Source organism: Tachyglossus aculeatus, chromosome 1 (assembly GCF_015852505.1).
Source record: "Tachyglossus aculeatus isolate mTacAcu1 chromosome 1, mTacAcu1.pri, whole genome shotgun sequence".
NCBI lineage: Eukaryota > Metazoa > Chordata > Mammalia > Monotremata > Tachyglossidae > Tachyglossus > Tachyglossus aculeatus.
The window spans coordinates 130167521-130188108 of NC_052066.1; the positions used below are offsets into that span (position 1 = coordinate 130167521).

Genomic DNA, 20588 nt, shown 5'->3' on the forward strand with positions numbered 1-20588 from the left:
CCAAGCACTGTAATCAGTAAATCAGTCTGAAGACAGTTCCTGTCCCACATGGGACTTACAGTCTTAATTCCCATTTTACAGATGAGATAACAGGCACAGAGAAGTGAAGTAACTTGCCTGAGGTCACACAGTAGCTATGTGGCAGAGCTGGGATTAGAACTCAGGTTCTTCTGACTCCTGTACCTGTGTTGTATTCACTAGGTCATGCTGCTTCTCAACGAGGGCATATGGGCCTTTGTCTACAAAGAAAATGGAAAAAAAAAACAGGCTCTGAGGTTTCATCCTGGGCAGCTAAAGCCCCTGAAAGTGAGGCCAAGCAGTTGGACAAGCTCAGGAAGCCAGCCTAGGGTTCACAAAGCCACCAAAACTGGCTTAGGCAACAGGTGGAGGTTATCAGGAACATGGCAATTCAGCTATCTCTGACAGATCCTGCAAAGGGCCAGAACTCTCCACTCCTTAGAGTCCAGGCCGCTGGAGGAAGACCTAGGACTGAGAATCAGGGCATGGATACTACAGTGCTTGTACTTATCAGGTCCCATATTTACGAAAAGAGGCCATCTGGGACCACCTGCATCTAATAACAGAGGCAAAAATTTCCAGGTCCATGTTTTCATGAGGATACTGAGCATGACAAAGAGAAGACCAAATATAAATGCTGGGGAGAGAGGTGAACTTGCTGTCAATTGGGACCTTGCTGCAGTTTTGGAGAACTTGCTTACTGTAATTTGGGGAGCTTGTTGAAACTTTGGTGAATTTGCTTGCTGTAATTGTGGGAACTTGCATTCTTTGGAGGATACTAGCCATAACGGGAGCTTGATCAATCAAACAATCATATTTACTGAACAGTTACTGTGTGCAGAGCACTGTCCTAAGGATTTATGAGAGTATAATAGTTGGTAGACACATTCCCTGCCCAAAATGAGCTTACCATCTAGGTGGATCAGACGTTGATATGAATGACTAGATAAATTGCAGATATTTACGCAAGTACTATTGGTCTGAGGGAGGATGGTCTGAGGGAGGAGTGAATAAAGGGTGCAAATCCTTGTGCAAGGGTGATACAGAAGGGAGTGAGAAAAGAGGAAATGACAGCTTACTCAGGGAAGGCCTCATGGAGGAGATATGATTTTAATAAGGCTTTAAGGTGGGGAAAGAGGGGAGAGAGTTCCAGGTCAGGAGCAGAAGGTGGGAAAAGGGTTGTTGGCAAGATAAATGATATTTAGGTACAGTGAGTAGTTTGGCATTAGCGGAGCAGATTGTGTGGTCTGCACTGTAGTAGGAAAGCAGGGAGGTAAGATGAGTGCTTCACAGTCTACAGTTAGGAATTACTGTTTGATGCAGAGGTAGTGCAATGACTGGAAGTTTTTGAGGACTGGACAAACATGGACTGAATGTGATCTAAGCAGTAGAGTGAAGTATGGACTGAAGTGGGGAGACAGGAGGCAGGGAGGTCAGAAAGGAGGGTGATACAGTAATCAAGGTAGGATATGATAAAATAAGATTAATGTGGTAGCAGTTTGGATGGAGAGTAAAGAGTGGATTTTAGTGATGTGAAGGTTGAATTGACAGGATATGGTGACAGAATGAATATGTGGGTTATATGTGAGAGATGAATCAAAGATAACACTGTTATGGGCTTATAAGACAGAGAGGATGGTGGTGCTGTCTGCAGTGATGGGAAAGTCATACAGAGGACAGGGTTTGGGTGGGAAGATAAGGAGTTCGGTTTTGGACATGTTAAGTTTGAGGTGCAGGTGAGACATCCAAGTAGAGATGTCCTGAAGGCAAGAGAAAATATGGGACTTCAGAGAAGGAGATTTGGAAACCCTCTGTATAGAGATGGCAGTTGAAAACATGGGAGTAAATTAGTTCTCCAGGAGTGGAGAAGGGGACCCAAAACTGAACCTAGAGGTGCTCCCACAATTAGGGCATGGTTGACAAAGGACAGGCCTATGGAAAAGACTGAGAATGGGTGACCAGAGAGATAGGAAGAGAACCAGGTGAGAACAGTGTCAGTGAAGCCAAGGTTGGATAATGTTTCCAGAAGAAGGGGTGGTTGACAGTGACAAAGGCAGCTGAGAAGTCAAGGATAATTAGGACAGAGTGGAGTCTGTGTTGGGTTTGTCAATTAGGAGATCACTAGTGACCTTTGACAGAGTAGATTTGGTGGAGTAAAGCAGGCAGAAGTCAGATTATAGGGGGCCAAGGGTAGACTTGGGGGGAGGGATGTTTGGGGCTTTGATTTTGGGAGTCCCTACAGTTTGAAGTCTGTAGAACCCTAAAACCAAGGTCTCTATTAGATGCCAAATAAACCTTATTGAAACCATCTAACCAACTGCTTGATGAATTTGAATGTTGGGAAACTCCACTGGTCAGGAGCCCTTTAAATGGTAGAAGGCTTAGCCATAGATGTAAAATGTAAATATTTATCATAAGAGGAGATGCATAGAAATGAAAAATGAAAAATGAGTACATTAAAAGAAATAGAGAAAGTAAACTTTGGATTTTCTCATTCCACTGCTTAAAAATGAAAAAAAATAAGAAATGGCCAAGATTTTTTGAGATTATATGAATATATCTGCAAAGAATTTGAAATAATAATAATGGTATTTGTTAAGCACGGAGTATGTGCTATCCACTGTAATAAGGACAATATACAATATCAGCAGATTGGACAAGTACTTCCCATGTGAAGCTCACAATCTAAGGGGTATTCATTCATTCAATCATATTTATTGAGCGCTTACTATGTGCAGAGCACTGTACTAAGCGCTTGGGAAGTACAAGTTGGCAACATATAGAGACAGTCCATAGGGAGACTATGTATTGAATCCCCATTTCACAAATGAGATAACAGAGGCTCAGAGTATTTAAGTGACTTGCCCCAAGTCACACTGCAGGAATCTGGCAGAGCTAAGATTATATTTAGCTCCCAGGTTCATGTGCTTTCCACTAGGCCATGCTTCTTGTCCAAATAAACTATTCATTCATTCAATCGTATTTATTGAGCGCTTGCTGTGTGCAGAGCACTGTACTAAGCACTTGGGAAGTACAAGTTGGCAACATATAGAGACAGTCCCTACCCCAGTCCCCAGTCAGGGAGAGGGCTGGAAAGGATGGGAAAGTTGAAGAAGGGGGACGGGGAGAGACTGAGGAAGAGGAGGGGTGATTTTAGGGAGCTCACACCTGATGGTGTGAATTTTCACATAGTCAATCTGTCATTAAATCCTATCGATGCAACTTTCACATCACTAAAATCTGCCTTTCTCTCCTTTCCAACTGCTATCACAATAATCCAAGCACCTATCCTATTCTGCCTTGATTACTGTATAAGCCTCCCTGCTGACTTCCCTGCCTCCTATCGTTCCCCACCCCAGTCCATATTTCAATCTGCTGTCCAGATCATTTTTCTACAAAAAAGTTCAGTCCATGTTTCCCCACTTCTTTAGAACCTCCGTGGTTGCCCATTCACCTCTGAATCAAACAAAAACTCCTCAACATCTGCTTTAAAGCACTCTATCACCTTGCCACCTCCTGCTTTCCTACTGCAACCCAGCCCACACTTCATTTTTCTAATGTCAACCTATTCACTGTACCTCAGACTCATCCATCTTACTGCTGACCTTTCGCCCAAGTCTTGCTTCTGGCCTGGAGCACCCTCCCTCTTCATATCCTACAGACAATCACTCTCCCCATTTTCAAAGCTTTCCTGAAGGCACATCTCCTGCAAGAGGCCCTCCCTGACTAAGCCCTCATTCTGTCTTGTCTCACTCCTTCTGAGCCACACTTACACTTGGATTTGCATTCTTTATTCACCCCTCCCTCAGCCCGAAAGTACTTATGTACATTTCCGTTAATTCATTTATTTTATATTAATGTCTGTCTACTCCGTTAGACTGTAAAGCTCACTGTATGCAGGAAACATGTCTATCTACTCTGTTACACTGAACTCTCCCAAGTGTTTAGTACAGTGCTCTGCACATGGTAAGCATTCAATAAATACAATTGATAGATTGAGACAATAGAGAAGATGAGATATTTGCTTTTATCATTTGCTCTATTACGCTGTCAGAGGGTAGATGAGGGTTTGTGGGTGTGAGTTGAGGGGAAGGTGATTTGAGAAAAGCTTGGGTGTTGTGGGATACTATATGTGAGAGAGAAGCATGAGATAAGATTTATCTCCCGATTAAGAACCGAGCTTTAATGTCTTCATGTCAAAACTACCACTGTCAAAGCTTTTTGTGAAAACTTTGTTTCATGTCTATGTATCCTTCACAGCAAAGGAAATTTTTTTTCTGGAAATGAATCCTTCTCAGGTCCCCTTTGCCTTAATTAATATGCATATTTGATTGAACATTTAATTTTATTTAACCTGATTCTACTGCTTATGAGTATTTCTGTCTGTCTCTCCCTTTAGAATATATGCTCCTTCTGGGCATGAAACTTGTGTTTCTATTGAACTTTTTACAGTTCATTGAATTCAGTATGCATCTGGTAATTACTATTACTCTGATTACCAAAAATATGGAGACTTGACTTAATGCAGACACAGCCTGTGAAGCTATTAACAGTGAATCGTAGTTTTGGTATTTGAAAGTGGCTGCAAAAAACTTTATACCTCACACTGAGCACCACCTATAAATCGTGCCCTTTGAATTGCAGTTGCAACTATTTTTCAAAATGACTGCTAGCCTACTGAATTATTCTTAATCTACATGCCTCTCCAATGACCTTCACTGTGTTGACCATTATTCTATCTTGACAATTAAAGTTTTATAAGAAATAAATGTTTGTGGCAAAATATGAGTCCACCCAAGAACATAAATTTGGGCAAGAGAGTATGTTTTAAATTTAGGAATTATATCCCTGCTTACCCTCTTTGGAAATCATTGCTAAGCTCCTTGAGAAGAGGGGTCAAGTCTATCAACTATTATTGTACTCTTCTAAGCGCTTAGTACAGTGCTCAGCCCAAAGTAAGTGCTCAATAAATACCATTGATTGATTACTCTCAGAGTTTGGCCCTTTTTCACCCTAAATTTAAAATGTCCTTCAGAATAGAAGAGATCATCTGTGAGAAAAATCAGTGAAATCATTGTTTTTTTCTTGTTTTCTAAATTAAAAGAAAAAAATAAAAATATAGTTTGGCTTCCAAATCAACTCAACTGTTCATTATTGTAATTTGAACATTGATTCACTGTTCAAATGTTTCAGCTTTTTTGTTGAAGTTTTTTTTTGGTATGTCACTGTGATTTCAATGAAGATAGTTCATTGATGAATAATTTAAAATAATATTCATTCTTGAATTGAACTCTCACCACGAAATCGAGTTCTGGGTATAAAAAGCAATGTCTTTAAAAAGTTAAAAGACTCACAGGAAAAAATAGATTTCCAAAGGCATTGCAGATGTTTCCCCACAGAGCAAAATTTCCCACTGCATACACAATTTATATGTGTTACATTCATCTTGAGTGTAGCAGCTGGTTACCAGCAAGTTTCTACTCTTACCTAATTTTCCAGCTGGGCTGAGGAGTAAAGAGGTCGAGTGACTTACCCAAGGTGACCCAGTGAGTCAGTGGCTCAGCTGGAATTGGAGAAGAGAGCTCTCCTGATTTGAAAAGCCTTCACTGTAACAACCAGGTAGCAGTCTCCCTCCATAGCAATTCAACACCACTAGGTAAGGCTTTTCTGATTCATTTCTATTTTATGGCCAAATAAAATGAGAACTAATAATTGACAAGAGTTATAGAAAACGCTATACAAATTTAAACTGATATACAATAATCAGATTTCCTGCTAGAAACTGAGAACTAAAAATGAGATCACCTTAATTTTCCTTTATTTGAAAAAAATATTCATAGCTGCTATTGATAGTTCTGCATTATTTTTCTTTCTCTTTCAGGTTCTTGGTGATAATTTTGATAGTCTGTTCTAGGTGTTCTGGATATTTACTTTATGGACATATATAATAATAGTAATGATAGCATTTATTAAGTGCTTACTGTGTGCAAAGCACTGTTCTAAGTGCTGGGGAGGTTACAAGGTGATCAGGTTGTCCCACGGGGGGCTCACAGTCTTCATCCCCATTTTACAGATGAGGTAACTGAGGTCCAGAGAAGTGAAGTGAAGGCCCAAAGTCACACAGCTGGCAACTGGCAGAGCCGGGATATTATTCCCTTTCTCTGGTTTTCACTGGATTTTGGATAAATATTTTTGCTTAAGGTAGATGCTTCTACTCCTGAACACAAAGTGATCTGAGTTATAATAATAATGACAATAATAATTGTGATATTTGTGAAGTACCTACTCTGTGTCAATTACTGTACTAAATACTGGACTAGATTCAAGATAATAAGGCCTTAGATGGAGCTAACAATTTAGTAGGAAGGAGAATAGGTACTGAATCCCCATTTTGCAGATGAGGGAACCGAGGCAAGTGACTTGCCCAAATCATGCAGCAGACAAGTGGCGGAGCTGGTATTGGAACTCAGGTCTTCAGAATCCCAGGCCCATGTTCTTTCCACTAGGCTATGGTGAGAAGGATATGGGAAGTTGGTGAGGATGGCAAAAAAGAAGATATTGGTTTTAGCAAATAAGTTGGGTCTAGATTTTGCAGACCAAGGGCACTCGACAAATGGTACTGCTACTGCTACCACTACCCCAACTACTACCACCACTACCAAAACTACCAACTGCATGGTCTAGTAGAAAGAGCACAGGCCTGGGCGTCAGAAAGTCATGGGTTCTAATCCTGGTTCCACCACTTGTCTGCTGTGTGACCTTGGGCAAGTCACTTCACTTCTCTATGCCTCAGTTCCCTCATCTGTAAAATGGAGATTGAGACTGTGAGCCCCACCTGGGACAAGGACTTTGTTCAACCCACTTTGCATGTATCCATCCCAGTGCTTAGTACTGTGCTTGGTACACAGTAGCACTTAACAAATACCACAATTATTATTAATTACTAAACCTACCTATAAAGCTGAAATAATTGAAATAAAAGTGTCCAGGATAGTGCTGCTGGTATCATGAATATGATGAAAATCACTAGCAGGATCTTAAATACCACAAGCACAGGATGGTTGGATGTCTAAATTCATTCATTCATTCAACCGTATTTGAGTGCTTACTGTGTGCAGAGCACTGCACTAAGCGCTTGGGAGGTACAAGTTGGCAACATATAGAGACAGTCCCTACCCAACAACGGGCTTCCCAAATGTCACTGAGGTATCTAAGTCAATATGGGAATAAAACAATAACAGGAATACAAGTATTAAGGACTATGGATGTACTAGGAAATATAAATCAATGCTGTATTTTTCCCAGACATTTCTGCAGGACTTAACTATCCAGTGTAATCTTTTTCTTGCTAGCAACAGACTGAGTACAATTGTCTTAGAGTTTTTCATAAGGATTCCAAATACTTAGAGTTTCTTGGGATAATTTGGCCATGTAAAGTGCCACTGGATACATTTGGATGCAGTAATAATAATAATAATAAAGGTATTTGTTAAGCGCTTATTATGTGCAAAGCACTGTTCTAAGTGCTGGGGAGGTTACAAGGTGATCAGGTTGTCCCATGGGGGGCTCACAGCTTTAATCCCCATTTTACAGATGAGGTAACTGAGGCACAGAGAAGTTAAATGACTAGCCTAAAGTTACAGAGCTGACAGTTGGCAGAGCCAGGATTTGAACCCATGACTTCTGACTCCAAAGCCTGTGCTCTTTCCACTGAGCCACGCTGCTTCTTGCCACCTTTGACTTCATTGAACACACTGGTTTGCACCACCCCAAGACATGGTAATTAGGTAATGATCGACAAAAACGCAAAGTAGCCAATAAGGTGATACTATTTTCAAAAGCTACCTCTTTTTTTAATCAATCATATTTATTGAGTACTTGCTATTTGCAGGAATCAGTACTAAACTCTTGGGAGAGTACAGCACAATAGAGTTGGTAGACACATTCTAGAGGGGGAGACCTACATTAATATAAAATAAATAAATGTTGGATATGTATGTAAGTGCTGTGGGGCTGAGGGTGGGGTTAATAAAGTGTACAAATCCAAGTGCATCCTTTACTGTGATTCAATGAAATGTCTATAATAATCTTTGAGATGAATGTTACTGTGTGGATTCATTTCAAAATTGATTTTTGCTTATTGTTAGTATTACTATATTTCTTTTTTGTGTTTATAAATATTTATCTCTGTAAAGAGCTGTATTACAGAAACACTTCAAGACATTTCAACAGGAACAGGAGAGAAAGTTTTACTCACTAAGTGTTGAGATATTCAAAATTTGTCCCATCTCCAGACTGTAAGCAAGTTTGGTCAGAAAACTGTCTACCAACTTTGTTGTATTGTACTCTCCCAAGTTCAAAGCACAGTGCTCTGTGCACAGTAATTTCTCAATAAACACCATTGATTGGTATCCCACAATCAAAGCCTGGTACCATTTAGTTTCTGTTCTTAATGTTGTAATTTTCTTTAAGCCACCACTTTAAAATTCATGCCATGGCTAATGGCCACATGGTGACCCCCTTGTTTTCAGTCTTCCCTACTTCAGAAGCATTCATTCATTCATTCATTCATTCAACTGTATTTATTGAGCACTTACTGTGTGCAGAGCACTGTACTAAGCGCTTGGAAAGTACAATTCGGCAACACAGACAATCCCTACCCAACAATGGGCTCACTGTCTAGAAGCATTGTGGCTTAGTGGAAAGATCATAGGCCTGGGAGCCAGAGGACCTGGGTTCTAATCCTGCCTTGGTCAATTGCTTGCTGTGTGACCCTGGATAAGTCACTTAATTTATCTGTGCCTCAGTTTTCTTAATTGTAAAAAGGGGGTTAAATACCTGTTTTCTCTCATCACTAGTTTTTCAGCTCTATGTAGGACAGGGCCTGTGGCCAGCCTGATTAACTTGTATCTACCCCAGTGCTTAGAACAGTGCTTGACTCATAGTAAGCACTTAGTAAATACAACAATAATAATAGTAATTAAAATAATAATAATAATAATTCTACAAGAGCTGCTGTGCTCCCTGCTGTCAGTTAGTCTGTTAGTCTCTCTGGCTAGCTTCTGTTGTTACAGTTATAAATGCCAAGTCCATAAGACAGGCTAAAGGTAGACTAATGAGGAAAACATCATGTGAAAAAAGTCTTATATAAAATCTTGTGGGCATGATTGGGGTGATATGTGTCTGTATATATGTATATATGTGTGCACACACACACACACACACACACACACAGATCCAGAAAGAGGTAAATGGAGTGTTTATTTAAGTTCTTCATTCAGGGGAATAAATTTTAGGGTTGTATTGTTTTAGTAGCAATACAGTAATAGGCTACATTCACCAAAGTTTTACCTGTTTCTGCTTACAATCTGATACTGGGGAAGAGGAGAAATTTATGGATTTTGGAGTTTCATACTTTGGTGTAATTTGCTTGACAGCTGATCTATCTCCTGTACTTCTCTACCTTGGGGTAGTTTAATGATCTCAGGGTTTTGTGGCCCAGTACACAATTATCATTTCATGAGGGATTATCCTAATAATAATTACATTTTACTAAACTCATTTTGGGAGTGAAAACAATCTCCACATATTATCTCTCAAGTAAAGGTCCCTAATTGCAAATCCTGGAGTGTTTTTTTATCATATTATTAATTTTAAATTAGTCCAGTCATTTAGCTACAGTCAGAGACATCAGAAATAGGATCCCTCACCATCATGACATAGCTTGTCTGTTTACTCTGTTCAATATGACACATTAACAGGAAATTGGTTATGCCAGGAACCTTGGGGAAAATGAATAACTGATTAGCAAGGAATGTGTTGTTTCCAAGGAAAACAAGAATCACCTAGGATATTTCTGTTCTTAAAGTACAGTATTTTTTTCTATACTGTAGCACTCAACTGGTCAGGAAAAGCACCCTATCTTTGCTTTTAAGAGGATGGTGAAAAGTGGTGAGGGTTTAAGGAACGTTCACTGACTATATGAATGAACTGTGCATGACAATACAATTATGAAAGAAACCGCTGATCAAACCGTTTTTTCTGCTGCATGTGCAAGTGATTGCTGCCTGGCTAAAAACTGCCATCTTCAACTGATATTAAAAATGACCAGGGCTGCTGCTTCCCGTGAAGGCCACGGGGTAATCACCCCATATTAACACAAAAGGCAATTGAGTATTCAACCTCAGACAGCTCCTTGAACAAACACATTACTCACAGTGGCGTCATCAATAATGAAATTTAGACAGAGCATGAAAGTCTCCAAATTAGTACTGTCACTTAAGCTCTCCAGTCTACTATTTTTATAGCTTCCCTACAGGAATTCTTTTTACTTTCTGTAATCAGAACCAGAACTATTCACTTGTTCCCTGTTAAACGTTTATCCCCATGAAGAGAAGGTGACAGTGAAACACTCCGCTGGAAGAGCCTCTTGGCAGCTTTCCCACACTGCCTGCTGGACTGTTTTGATCCCATTCCATATGTCCACAGTTTAAGCAGTATCACAACCGTCTCTGAATTGTACTATGCAGCACTGCAGGGCACAAAATCATGTTACCCATGTTTGAAAATAATCTTTTCAGCCTGTTTCAACTTTCACATTTAAATAGCCTGATGCCTGAAACTTGATGATTATGGTTTGTAAGGACAGGATCAAAAAGAAGATGCTAGCAGGAAGTCAAAAGTGGTAACTTTATTCTTCCCATGTAGCTAATTTCTTATTCCCTTTTTAATAAATGGAGAGTTGCCCAAGGTATTATTGATCCAGGTAGTCCCAGCAGAATAACAGTATTAGGGACTCATGCTAATCAAATTTTTGGAATAATAGCATTCCAAGAGAAATTCCAAAGGCTTGCTATTTTTCTAATTTTCTATAAGACCAATGGTTGAAAAGTTAATACACAAATATTCCTTTTATATAAGTTGTTCCTTCTAACTCAGAAATATCTAAGGCAATGAAAATATAATTTTTTCATCTCTTGATTAAAGAACAAAACCATTGATCTCAGTCAACTTTTTTCAGTGCAATTCATTGTTTTTATTAGCAGTCAATTGTTATCTCTGCTGTCTGTCGTGTGCTTACTTTTTATTGCATAAGAATTTCATTAGAATTACTGATTGTTAATGCAGTAATTCTTTAGTGATGAAATAATCTGTCTTGTCAGCATAATTATAAATGAGGTTGTGAAGTCTTATCCTGTTGAATTGCATTGATTTTTCTGTTCATTGAAAAACAATTTACTTGAATGCAAGACTCTTTCTAATCACTAAAAGTTTAATAAAAATAAACTTTGGCATACAAATAAAGTAAAAAGATATTTTCTAGCCTTTCCTGTAAAGAGGCCACCCTGAAACATTTCTTATCCCTTCTTCGAACATGTGAAATATAGTAATGATTAAATAAAAGAATAATTATTATGAATTGCTTGCTCACATGTGCCCTTTGAGAGTTCATGCTTAGCTAAGGCCCCTGAAAAGAGTCTAAGATTCTGTTCTGTACTTCTAGTCTATTATATCTATCTTCAACTTTTCAATCATCTTTAATCACTTTAATCTTAGCACTGGCTTCAACATTTCCCTCCCTACATTTGAATATTCTCTATGGGGTTGTCTTTCAAGTAACTATTTCCAGGTTTCTTCGTTACATAAGGATAAGCAAAAGGGAAATCAAGAAATTAATTGGAACACACAAAAAGAAAGTGGTATACTTTTAAACTTTCACATCTATCATTTCATGACTTCATTAAAAAAAAATTCCAGGTGTTTGTTTCCTTCAGTAATTCACATACCCATTTCTCACCTGTGATTTTTTTGATAGCAAACAAGAAATCCAATATAAAATAGATAAGATTATTAACCGAGGCAGAATAAGTTGTTAATTCTTCTTCCCAAGACTCCCCCTTCCCCCCATTAACCCCTTAGCCAACAATAAGAGAGATCCACTATGTGAACAAAAGGGGTTTATTACCTGGGCCTCTCAGCAGATCACTATCCCAAACTGTAGCTCACTGTTTCTTTGTTCAAGGTTGGAGTGAATGCCAACCAGGGGGCAGCGACTGATCACTTCCCTTCCCTCCCACAGAGTCTACTGCACAGGCTTGGTATGTGGTTGCATATTACAAATGTTTGCCATGACAATTCAAATGAGTCTCTTGTGACATTAAAAAAACCCTTTACCTTTGCTGTTGCATGGTTAGTCGCCATGGTGAGGCCACAAGACAGTTTTTAGGTTATCATAATGATAATGATGGCATTTGTGAAGCACTTACTATGTGTTCTAAGCGCTGGGGGGATACAAGGTAATCAGTTTGTCCCACATGGGGCTCACAGTCTTAATCCCCATTTTACAGGTGAGGTAACTGAGGCCCAGAGAAGTTAAGTGACTTTCCTTTCCTTTTGCCTCCTTTCGTTGGTCGTGGTGACATGGGGTACCAGCGGCTGTCCTGGAGCCATCCGCGCAAGTTCAGCCAGGGATCCCGCTCCTGCTGCATCTGCTCCAACCGGCACAGCCTGATCCGCAAGTACAGCTTCAACATGTGCCGCCAGTGCTTCCGACAGTACGCCAAGGACATCGGTTTCATCAGGTTGGACTAGATACCTCTGTGGCAGCCATTGCCATTGGACATCATTTTGCTAAGTGATCCACCAGACTGAAGATCTTATGAACATGGCATTGAACATCATAAATACGACTGGCAGACTTCTAACCCCAATGTTAACTCTTCCATTCTCCAACAAGTTGGTTCATGTGGAAGGGATAAAAATTGAAATGCTATGGTTGAGATTCTTCACCTCAAGAGCCTAATGAAATTTGAAAATAGGTAGAAAATGGATGAGGAAGAGAAGATGTAAAAGTGACAGAGGTGGGAAGCTTCCCATAATCCATAGTCAGAGTTTGTAATAATGTAGAAAGGAAATGAATCTAACTAAATAGAAAAATGGGTGGGACAGGGTCAGGCATGGCTGTACCTTGTATTATTATTATTATTATGAAATGGTATTTACTAAGCACATACTACATACAAAGCACTGTACTAAGAGCTGGAGTGGATACTAGATAATCAGGTTGGAAACTGTCCCTGCCCAATATGGGGCCTCAGCCTAAGTAAGAGGAAGTTGGATTCAATCCCCATTTTACAGATGAGGTAACTGAGATTCAGGGAAGTTAAGTGACTTGCCCAAAGTCACATAGCAGGCAAATGGCAGAGCTGGGATTAGAACCCAGGTCCTCTGACTCTCAGGCCTGTGCTCTTTCCACTGTCACGTTGCTTCCATTAATTAAATGCATTGCTAGTCAAAGTCTAGGGTGCCACTAGGAGTAAGGTTCATAAACTGTATCCCACTAATTCTGTCCCAGCCACCTCCACTCAAGTCCTTACTTCAGGTTCTGGAACAATAAGAAAAGGGTTTAGTTCACATGTGCCTTCACATCTATGGCATTCACCAAAGTTTCCAATGTATTTGTGCAGCTGATGAACAAACAAAATTAGACCCATAAGCTTACTGTTTTCCACATTTCCTATCAGCTTTTCTACAGATATTTTTGGCTTCTGAACAGACCTCCAAAGGAGTAGATTCAATCAAACTCTTTGGGGTGCTCTGACTCACAGATACTAACACATCCAAAGGAAAAGCCTCTGAAGTTTTATTCCTTTGAGTTTGAGGAATGCCTAGAGGAAATGTCATGAAACCATTTTTGCCTTTCTGTTGCAGGCCATACTATAAACTCTTAATTGGAAGGAGAAAATGAAAAGGCATGGGTCAACTCAGTGGATTTCTCTCCCTGTTCTGGAATAATAATAATAAGTACGGTACCTGTTAAGCACTCTATGTGCCAAGTACTGTTCTAAGCTCTGAGATAGATAGAAGTTAATAAGATTGGACAGTCTCTCTCCCACATAGTTCTCACAGGCTTAATCCCCACTATACATATGAGACAACTGAGGCACAGAAAAGTCATGTTACTTACCCAAGGTCACACAGCAGTCAAGTGGCAGAGCTGGGATTAGAACCCAGGTCCTTCTGACTTCCAGGCCATGCTCTATCCATTAGGTGACATTGCTTCTCAGGCATTAGCAATTCGCTTCCCAGGGCACCAAGAGGGGGCAAACTGAGTTTTCTGTTTCAATAACACTCCTAAGAATGGTAGAAATCTGGTCACTTAATTCAGTGGCAGCATAAGAAAGCCTCTCATGTGAGGCAGCGAAGAGGAACCATGCAAATAATCTAAATGTAGTGTATGAATGTGGGTGTGGGTCTGAATTGTGTAGTGTGTGTTTGTGTGGGGGGGTGGGGGGGAGGAAGATTAAGAATTTAAACTCCTATGTGTAAACCCAAGTTCTATTTTTATCTTTTCTCTCAACTTTAACATAAAATGGAGATCCATGGCTGCTTTTAAAAGTGTTTCCCTCTTCCCTTTGATCTCTGTGCACAACCAACAACCTAGAATCCAACCTCTCCGTCACTACCATCCCATCTTCATTCACTCATTCAATTCAATCATACTTATTGAGCGCTTACTGTGTGCCGAGCACTGTACTAAGTGCTTGGGAAGTACAAGTTGGCAACGTATAGAGACGGTCTCTACCCAACAATGGGCTCACAGTCTTGCTAAACTACCCCCAACTGGCTCTGCACTGGAAAGGGTTGGACTGATGTGAGGATAACACAACATTTATAATTTAGCAAAGTAAAAACTGGCCCAGTCACAAGGAACTGTGAAATGCTGAGGATTGACAGGACAAATCTTTGGGATGAGATTTATGCCGGTCTTGTAGAGCAAAATATATGAATTATATTCTGTGTTCTTCTGCAATTAATTTCCTTTATTAATCCTTTCAGGTTAACATTTGATGGACCTAAGCCAGCATGACAGTGATTGATAGAACTATACAGTTAAATTTCTATTAATGTAATTGTACAGGACTACTACTACTACTACTACTAATATATCATCATCTTCATCAAAAACAGTTGAGTGCCACTGTTTGCAGAGCATTGTAAGCATTTAGAGTAGAGTCAGTAGACATGAACACTGCTTTCAAGATACTATTCTTATCAATAATAATAATAATAATAATAATAATAATAATGGCATTTATTAAGCACTTACTATGTGCAAAGCACTGTTCTAAGTGCTGGGGAGGTTACAACGTGATCAGGTTGTCCCACGGGGGGATCACAGTTTTAATCCCCATTTTAGAGATGAGGTAACTGAGGCACAGAGAAGTTAAATGACTAGCCTAAAGTCACACAGCTGACAGTTTGCGGAGCCGGGATTTGAACCCAAGATCTCTGACTCCAGAGCCCATGATCTTTCCACTGAGCCACACTGCTTATCTACTACTATAACTACTACTATGAATACTAATTTCCTACTAGTGTACAATGCTTTATTTTGTCAAAGCACTTTCACCTCAATAATCTCATTTTTTATCTTTGCCATATTGTTATGAGATAGGGGAAAAAGGGCATTATTATCTCCACTTTACAAAGTGGAAAAAACATAGAGTTTAAATGACTTGTACATCCAAAGTCAGTGGCAGAGGTGAACCAACACCAAGACTACCTGATTCTTGGCCTTTTCTTTTTTCCTTTAATCTCCCCTGCTAATGACTGAGTTTTTTCCCGGGAACATATTTCAATCAATCAAGCAATAAATGACATTTATAGAAGACTTACTTTGTGAAGAGCACCGTACTGAGTGTTTGGAAGAGTACAATACAGTACAATACAACAGAGTTGGTAGATATAATCCTTGCCCTCAAGGAGTTTATGTATAGAAAAGAGATGTTAAAAATGCATCGGGCTGATAAAGTAAGGTCAAAAAGGAGAAAAATCTACAAAAATTAAATTACATATTTATCCAAACTACACAGGTTTGCTTTTTTCTCCATGACATAGTGAAGTCCCTGACAGAGCTAATGCAAAGATGACAGTCTATTAAAAAGACTATTATATTTGTCATTATTGTACTTTTTAAGCACTTACCATGTGTTAAGCACTTTTCTAAGTGCTGGATTAGATACAGGATAATCAGGTCAAATACAGTCTCAGCTCCACATAGGTCTCACAGTCTAAGTAGAAGGGAGACCGGGTGTTGAATCCCCACTTTACAGCTAAGGAAACGGAAGCACAGAGAAGTAAAGTGACTTACCCAAGGTCACACAGCAGGTAACTAGCAGAGCCGGAATTAGAACCCAGGTCCTCTGACTCCCAGGCTCATGCTCTTTCCACTATGCCATGCTGTTTCTCTCTACTGCCCGGATAATTTTTCTAAAAAAAAATTTAGTCAACATCTCCGTATTCCTCAAGATCTTTCAGTGTTCACCCATCCACCTCTGCTTCAAACAGGAACTCCTAATCAGTGGCTTTAACACACTTGATCAGTTTGCCTGCTCCTACCTTACCTTGTACTTCCCAAGCGCTTAGTACAGTGCTCTGCACACAGTAAGCACTCAATAAATACGATTGATTGATTCTTTGATTGATTGCTGCTCTCGTACTACAACCCAGGCAACACACCTTGCTTCTCTAGTGCCAGCTTGCCCTGATCTTATCTATTTTACCACTAACCCCTTTCCCACACACTCCATCTGGCCTGGTGTTCCCTCCCTCTACATATGGCAGATTGCCACCCTCCCTGCCTTCAAAGCCTTATGCAGGTCACATGTCCTCCAAGAGGCCTCCCTGATTAAGCCCTCTTTTCCCTGACTCCCTCTCCCTTCTGAATCACCTATGCCCTTTGATCTGTACCCTTTAGACAGTTGGTAATCACTTCACCTTCAGTCCCACAGCACTTTTTCTGTATCTGTAAAGTATTTATTTATATTAATGTCTGCCTCCCCCTCTAGACTGCTACGGGAAGGGAATGTGTCTACACTCTGTTGTATTTTACTCAGTGAAGTGCATACAGAGGACAGTGATCTGCACTTGGGTCAATTGATTAATTGATTAGGACAATTCACTGACATGGACAGAACATTAATAATGCAGCAAGAGTCCATATAAAGAATAATGATTTGGGGCTTCCTGTAATAAAGCATTGGTTGGACATAGAATACAGCCTAATGAATATCCTTTAAGTCTTTCACCTTCTGGAATTGATAAACTGATCCATCAACCAGAGGGAATCATCCAACTCCAACTTATATCAACCAGTCCCAATCCACCCAGTTCTCCATTTGCTTTAACCCATTCACAAAATAGCAGTGGAGGGACTCTTCCTGCCCTGTGGATGAGCCACAAGCTAAAAGTATTACACCCGATAATATGCTGACAGTTCACTTGGTGGGAAAGGGGAAAAATGAATTAAATTCTAGGCAACAGGCTAAGGGAATTTTGAAAATGTAGCCCTCTGCTTCATTGTGTTCAGAAACTGGACATGCCCCAAGAAGGGCCTTCTGATCCCATATGTCTTAAAACTGTACTGCCACTTTGCGAGTGTTAACATAAGACAACCTGCTCCTGCCACTATTACTTTGGTTTATTTTTATATCAAAGGTTACATATTAAATGGAGTTTGTCAAAATAAAATACTGAATTACCACATATCCAAGACAAAGCAGAATTTTATTATTTTGGCTTGCAGGAAAGGCTAGCGGTGCTAGGCATAATCCAATATAGCTGAGACTATCATTATTAAAGCTGCTTAAACTTCAATACAATGTAAATATTTAATAAACCAAGAACAATATGCTACCTGAAACTCTCTTACTTGGAGCTTCGAAATTGCTTAAAGATACACATTTTAAGCCACTTCATTGGTTATTAACTCTGGGCTGATTTACCTTTTTATTTCTTTTTAAAACTTTGGAGTAAACTGTAAAAAAACCAATTCTTTAATGATAACATCTGTTCTTCCCACACTATAACCCTTCTTGACAAATACTATCAAGCACTTTTTAGGATAGTTCAAATGACCAGTGTAGTCCTGTTACCAGTAAAATAAGATTCCTTAAGCAAATAGTTCTTGTAGGCTTTTCACAAACATGGCTGTTCCTCCCATTCTCCTCACAGCATCCCTCCTGCTCTTATCAGGATCACTCATCAACGTACTATTCATCATCATCATCATCAATCATATTTATTGAGTGCTTACTGTGTGCAGAGCACTGTACTAAGCGCTTGGGAAGTACAATTTGGCAACATATAGAGACAGTCCCTACCCAACAGTGGGCTCACAGTCTAAAAGGGGGAGACAGAGAACAAAACCAAACATACTAACAAAATAAAATAAATAGAATAGATATGTACAAGTAAAATAAATAGAGTAATAAATATGTACAAAAATATATACATATATACAGGTGCTGTGGGGAAGGGAAGGAGGTAAGATGAGGGGGATGGAGAGGGGGACGAGGGGGAGAGGAAGGAAGGGGCTCAGTATGGGAAGGCCTCCTGGAGGAGGTGAGCTCTCAGTAGGGCCTTGAAGGGAGAAAGAGAGCTAGCTTGGCGGATGGGCAGAGGGAGGGCATTCCAGGCCCGGGGGATGACGTGGGCTAGGGGTCAATGGCGGGACAGGCGAGAACGAGGTACGGTGAGGAGATTAGCAGCAGAGGAGCGGAGGGTGCGGGGTGGGCTGTAGAAGGAGAGAAGGGAGGTGAGGTAGGAGGGGGCGAGGTGATGGAGAGTCTTGAAGCCCAGGGTGAGGAGTTTCTGCCTGATGCGCAGATTGATTGGTAGCCAATGGAGATTTTTGAGGAGGGGAGTAACATGCCCAGAGCGTTTCTGGACAAAGATAATCCGGGCAGCAGCATGTAGTATGGATTGAAGTGGGGAGAGACACGAGGATGGGAGATCAGAGAGAAGGCTGATGCAGGAGTCCAGAAGGGATAGGATGAGAGCTTGAATGAGCAGGGTAGCGGTATGGATTGAGAGGAAAGGGCAGATCTTGGCAATGTTGTGGAGCTGAAACCAGCAGGTTTTGGTGACGGCTTGGATGTGAGGGGTGAATGAGAGAGCAGAGTCGAGGATGACACCAAGGTTGTGGGCTTGTGAGACAGGAAGGATGGTAGTGCCATCAACAGTGATGGGAAAGTCAGGGAGAGGGCAAGGTTTGGGAGGGAAGACAAGGAGTTCAGTCTTGGACATGTTGAGCTTTAGGTGGCGGGCAGACATCCAGATGGAGATGTCCTGAAGGCAGGAGGAGATGCGAGCCTGGAGAGAGCGGGAGAGAGCAGGGGCAGAGATGTAGATCTGGGTGTCATCAGTGTAGAGATGATAGTTGAAGCCGTGGGAGCGAATGAGATCACCAAGGGAGTGCGTGTAGATCGAGAACAGAAGGGGACCAAGCACTGAACCTTGGGGAACCCCCACAGTAAGAGGATGGGAGGGGGAGGAGGAGCCTGCAATCAATGGTATTTATTGAGTGCTTACTGTTCACTGAGGACTGTACTAGGTTGTTGGGATAAAACTGCATTAGTGTTGATAGATACGTTCCCTGCCCACAATGAACTTACAGTCTAGAGGGGTAATAAACTACTGGTAGGGGAAATGGGAGAGTATAGAGATATGTGCAAACATGTTGTGGGTAGAGGTGGAGTGAGTAATAATGATAATAATAATTATGATATTTATTAAGTGCTTACAGCGTGGCTCAGTGGAAAGAGCACGGGCTTTGGAGTCAGAGGTCATGAGTTCAAATCCCAGCTCTGGCAATTGTCAGCTGTGTGACTTTGGGCAAGTCACTTCACTTCTCTGTGCCTCAGTGACCTCATCTGGAAAATGGGGATTAAAACTGTGAGTCCCCCGTGGAACAACCTGATCACCTTGTAACGCCCCCAGCACTTAGAACAGTGCTTTGCACATAGTAAGCGCTTAATAAATGCCATTATTATTTTAGAGAAGCAGCGTGGCTAGAGAAGCAGCATGGCTCAGTGGAAAGAGCATGGGCTTTGGAGTAAGAGGTCATGGGTTTGAATCTCAGCTCCACCACATGTCTGCTGTGTGACCTTGGGCAAGTCACTTAACTTCTTTGAGCCTCAGTTACCTCATCTGTAGAATGGGGATTAAGACTGTGAGCCCCACGTGGGGCAACCTGATCACTTTGTATCCCCCCAAGCGCTTAGAACAGTACTTTGCACATAGTAAGCACTTAACAAATGCCAACATTATTATTATTATTATTATTATTATTATTATTATTATTATTATTACTATGTGCCAGGCACTATACTAAGTTCTGGGATGGATATCAGCAACTCAGGTTGGACAAAATCTCTGTCCCACCCGGATGAGGTAACTGAGGAACAGGGAAGTGAAGCAATTTTCTCAGGGTTTTACAGCAGACAAGTGGCAGAGCCAGGATTAGAACCCATGACCTTCTGACTCCCAGGTCCGTGCTCTATCCACTATGCCATGCTGCTTCTATCAAGTGTATCAAGTGGTTAAGGGGTGCTGATCAAGTGAATAGATGACAGAAAAGGGAGGGTGAATAGGAGAATAAGGACATTGTCAAGGAAGTCTTCTTGGAAAACCCACTTGAGTATTTTTTAAAAAATTAAGAAATCTGACTCTTCCCAAGATCCCACTCAAATCCTGTCCTCTCTATGACTTTCCCATCACTGTAGACA

At 40.6% G+C, this 20588-nt stretch overlaps 1 protein-coding gene across 1 annotated transcript; it reads left to right on the forward strand.

Annotated features, from left to right (window-relative positions):
* Positions 1–12438: 12438 nt before the first annotated feature.
* Positions 12439–12688, forward strand: LOC119932661 (40S ribosomal protein S29-like). The gene has a single exon (XM_038751927.1). It carries the CDS (start codon positions 12439–12441, stop codon positions 12607–12609), a length of 171 nt encoding a protein of 56 aa, XP_038607855.1. The 3' UTR covers positions 12610–12688.
* Positions 12689–20588: the final 7900 nt, after the last annotated feature.

Coding starts and splice junctions, on each gene's coding strand:
- LOC119932661 (XM_038751927.1), top strand. CDS start 12,439: ATGGGGTACCAGCGGCTGTCCTGGAGCCATCCGCGCAAGTTCAGCCAG.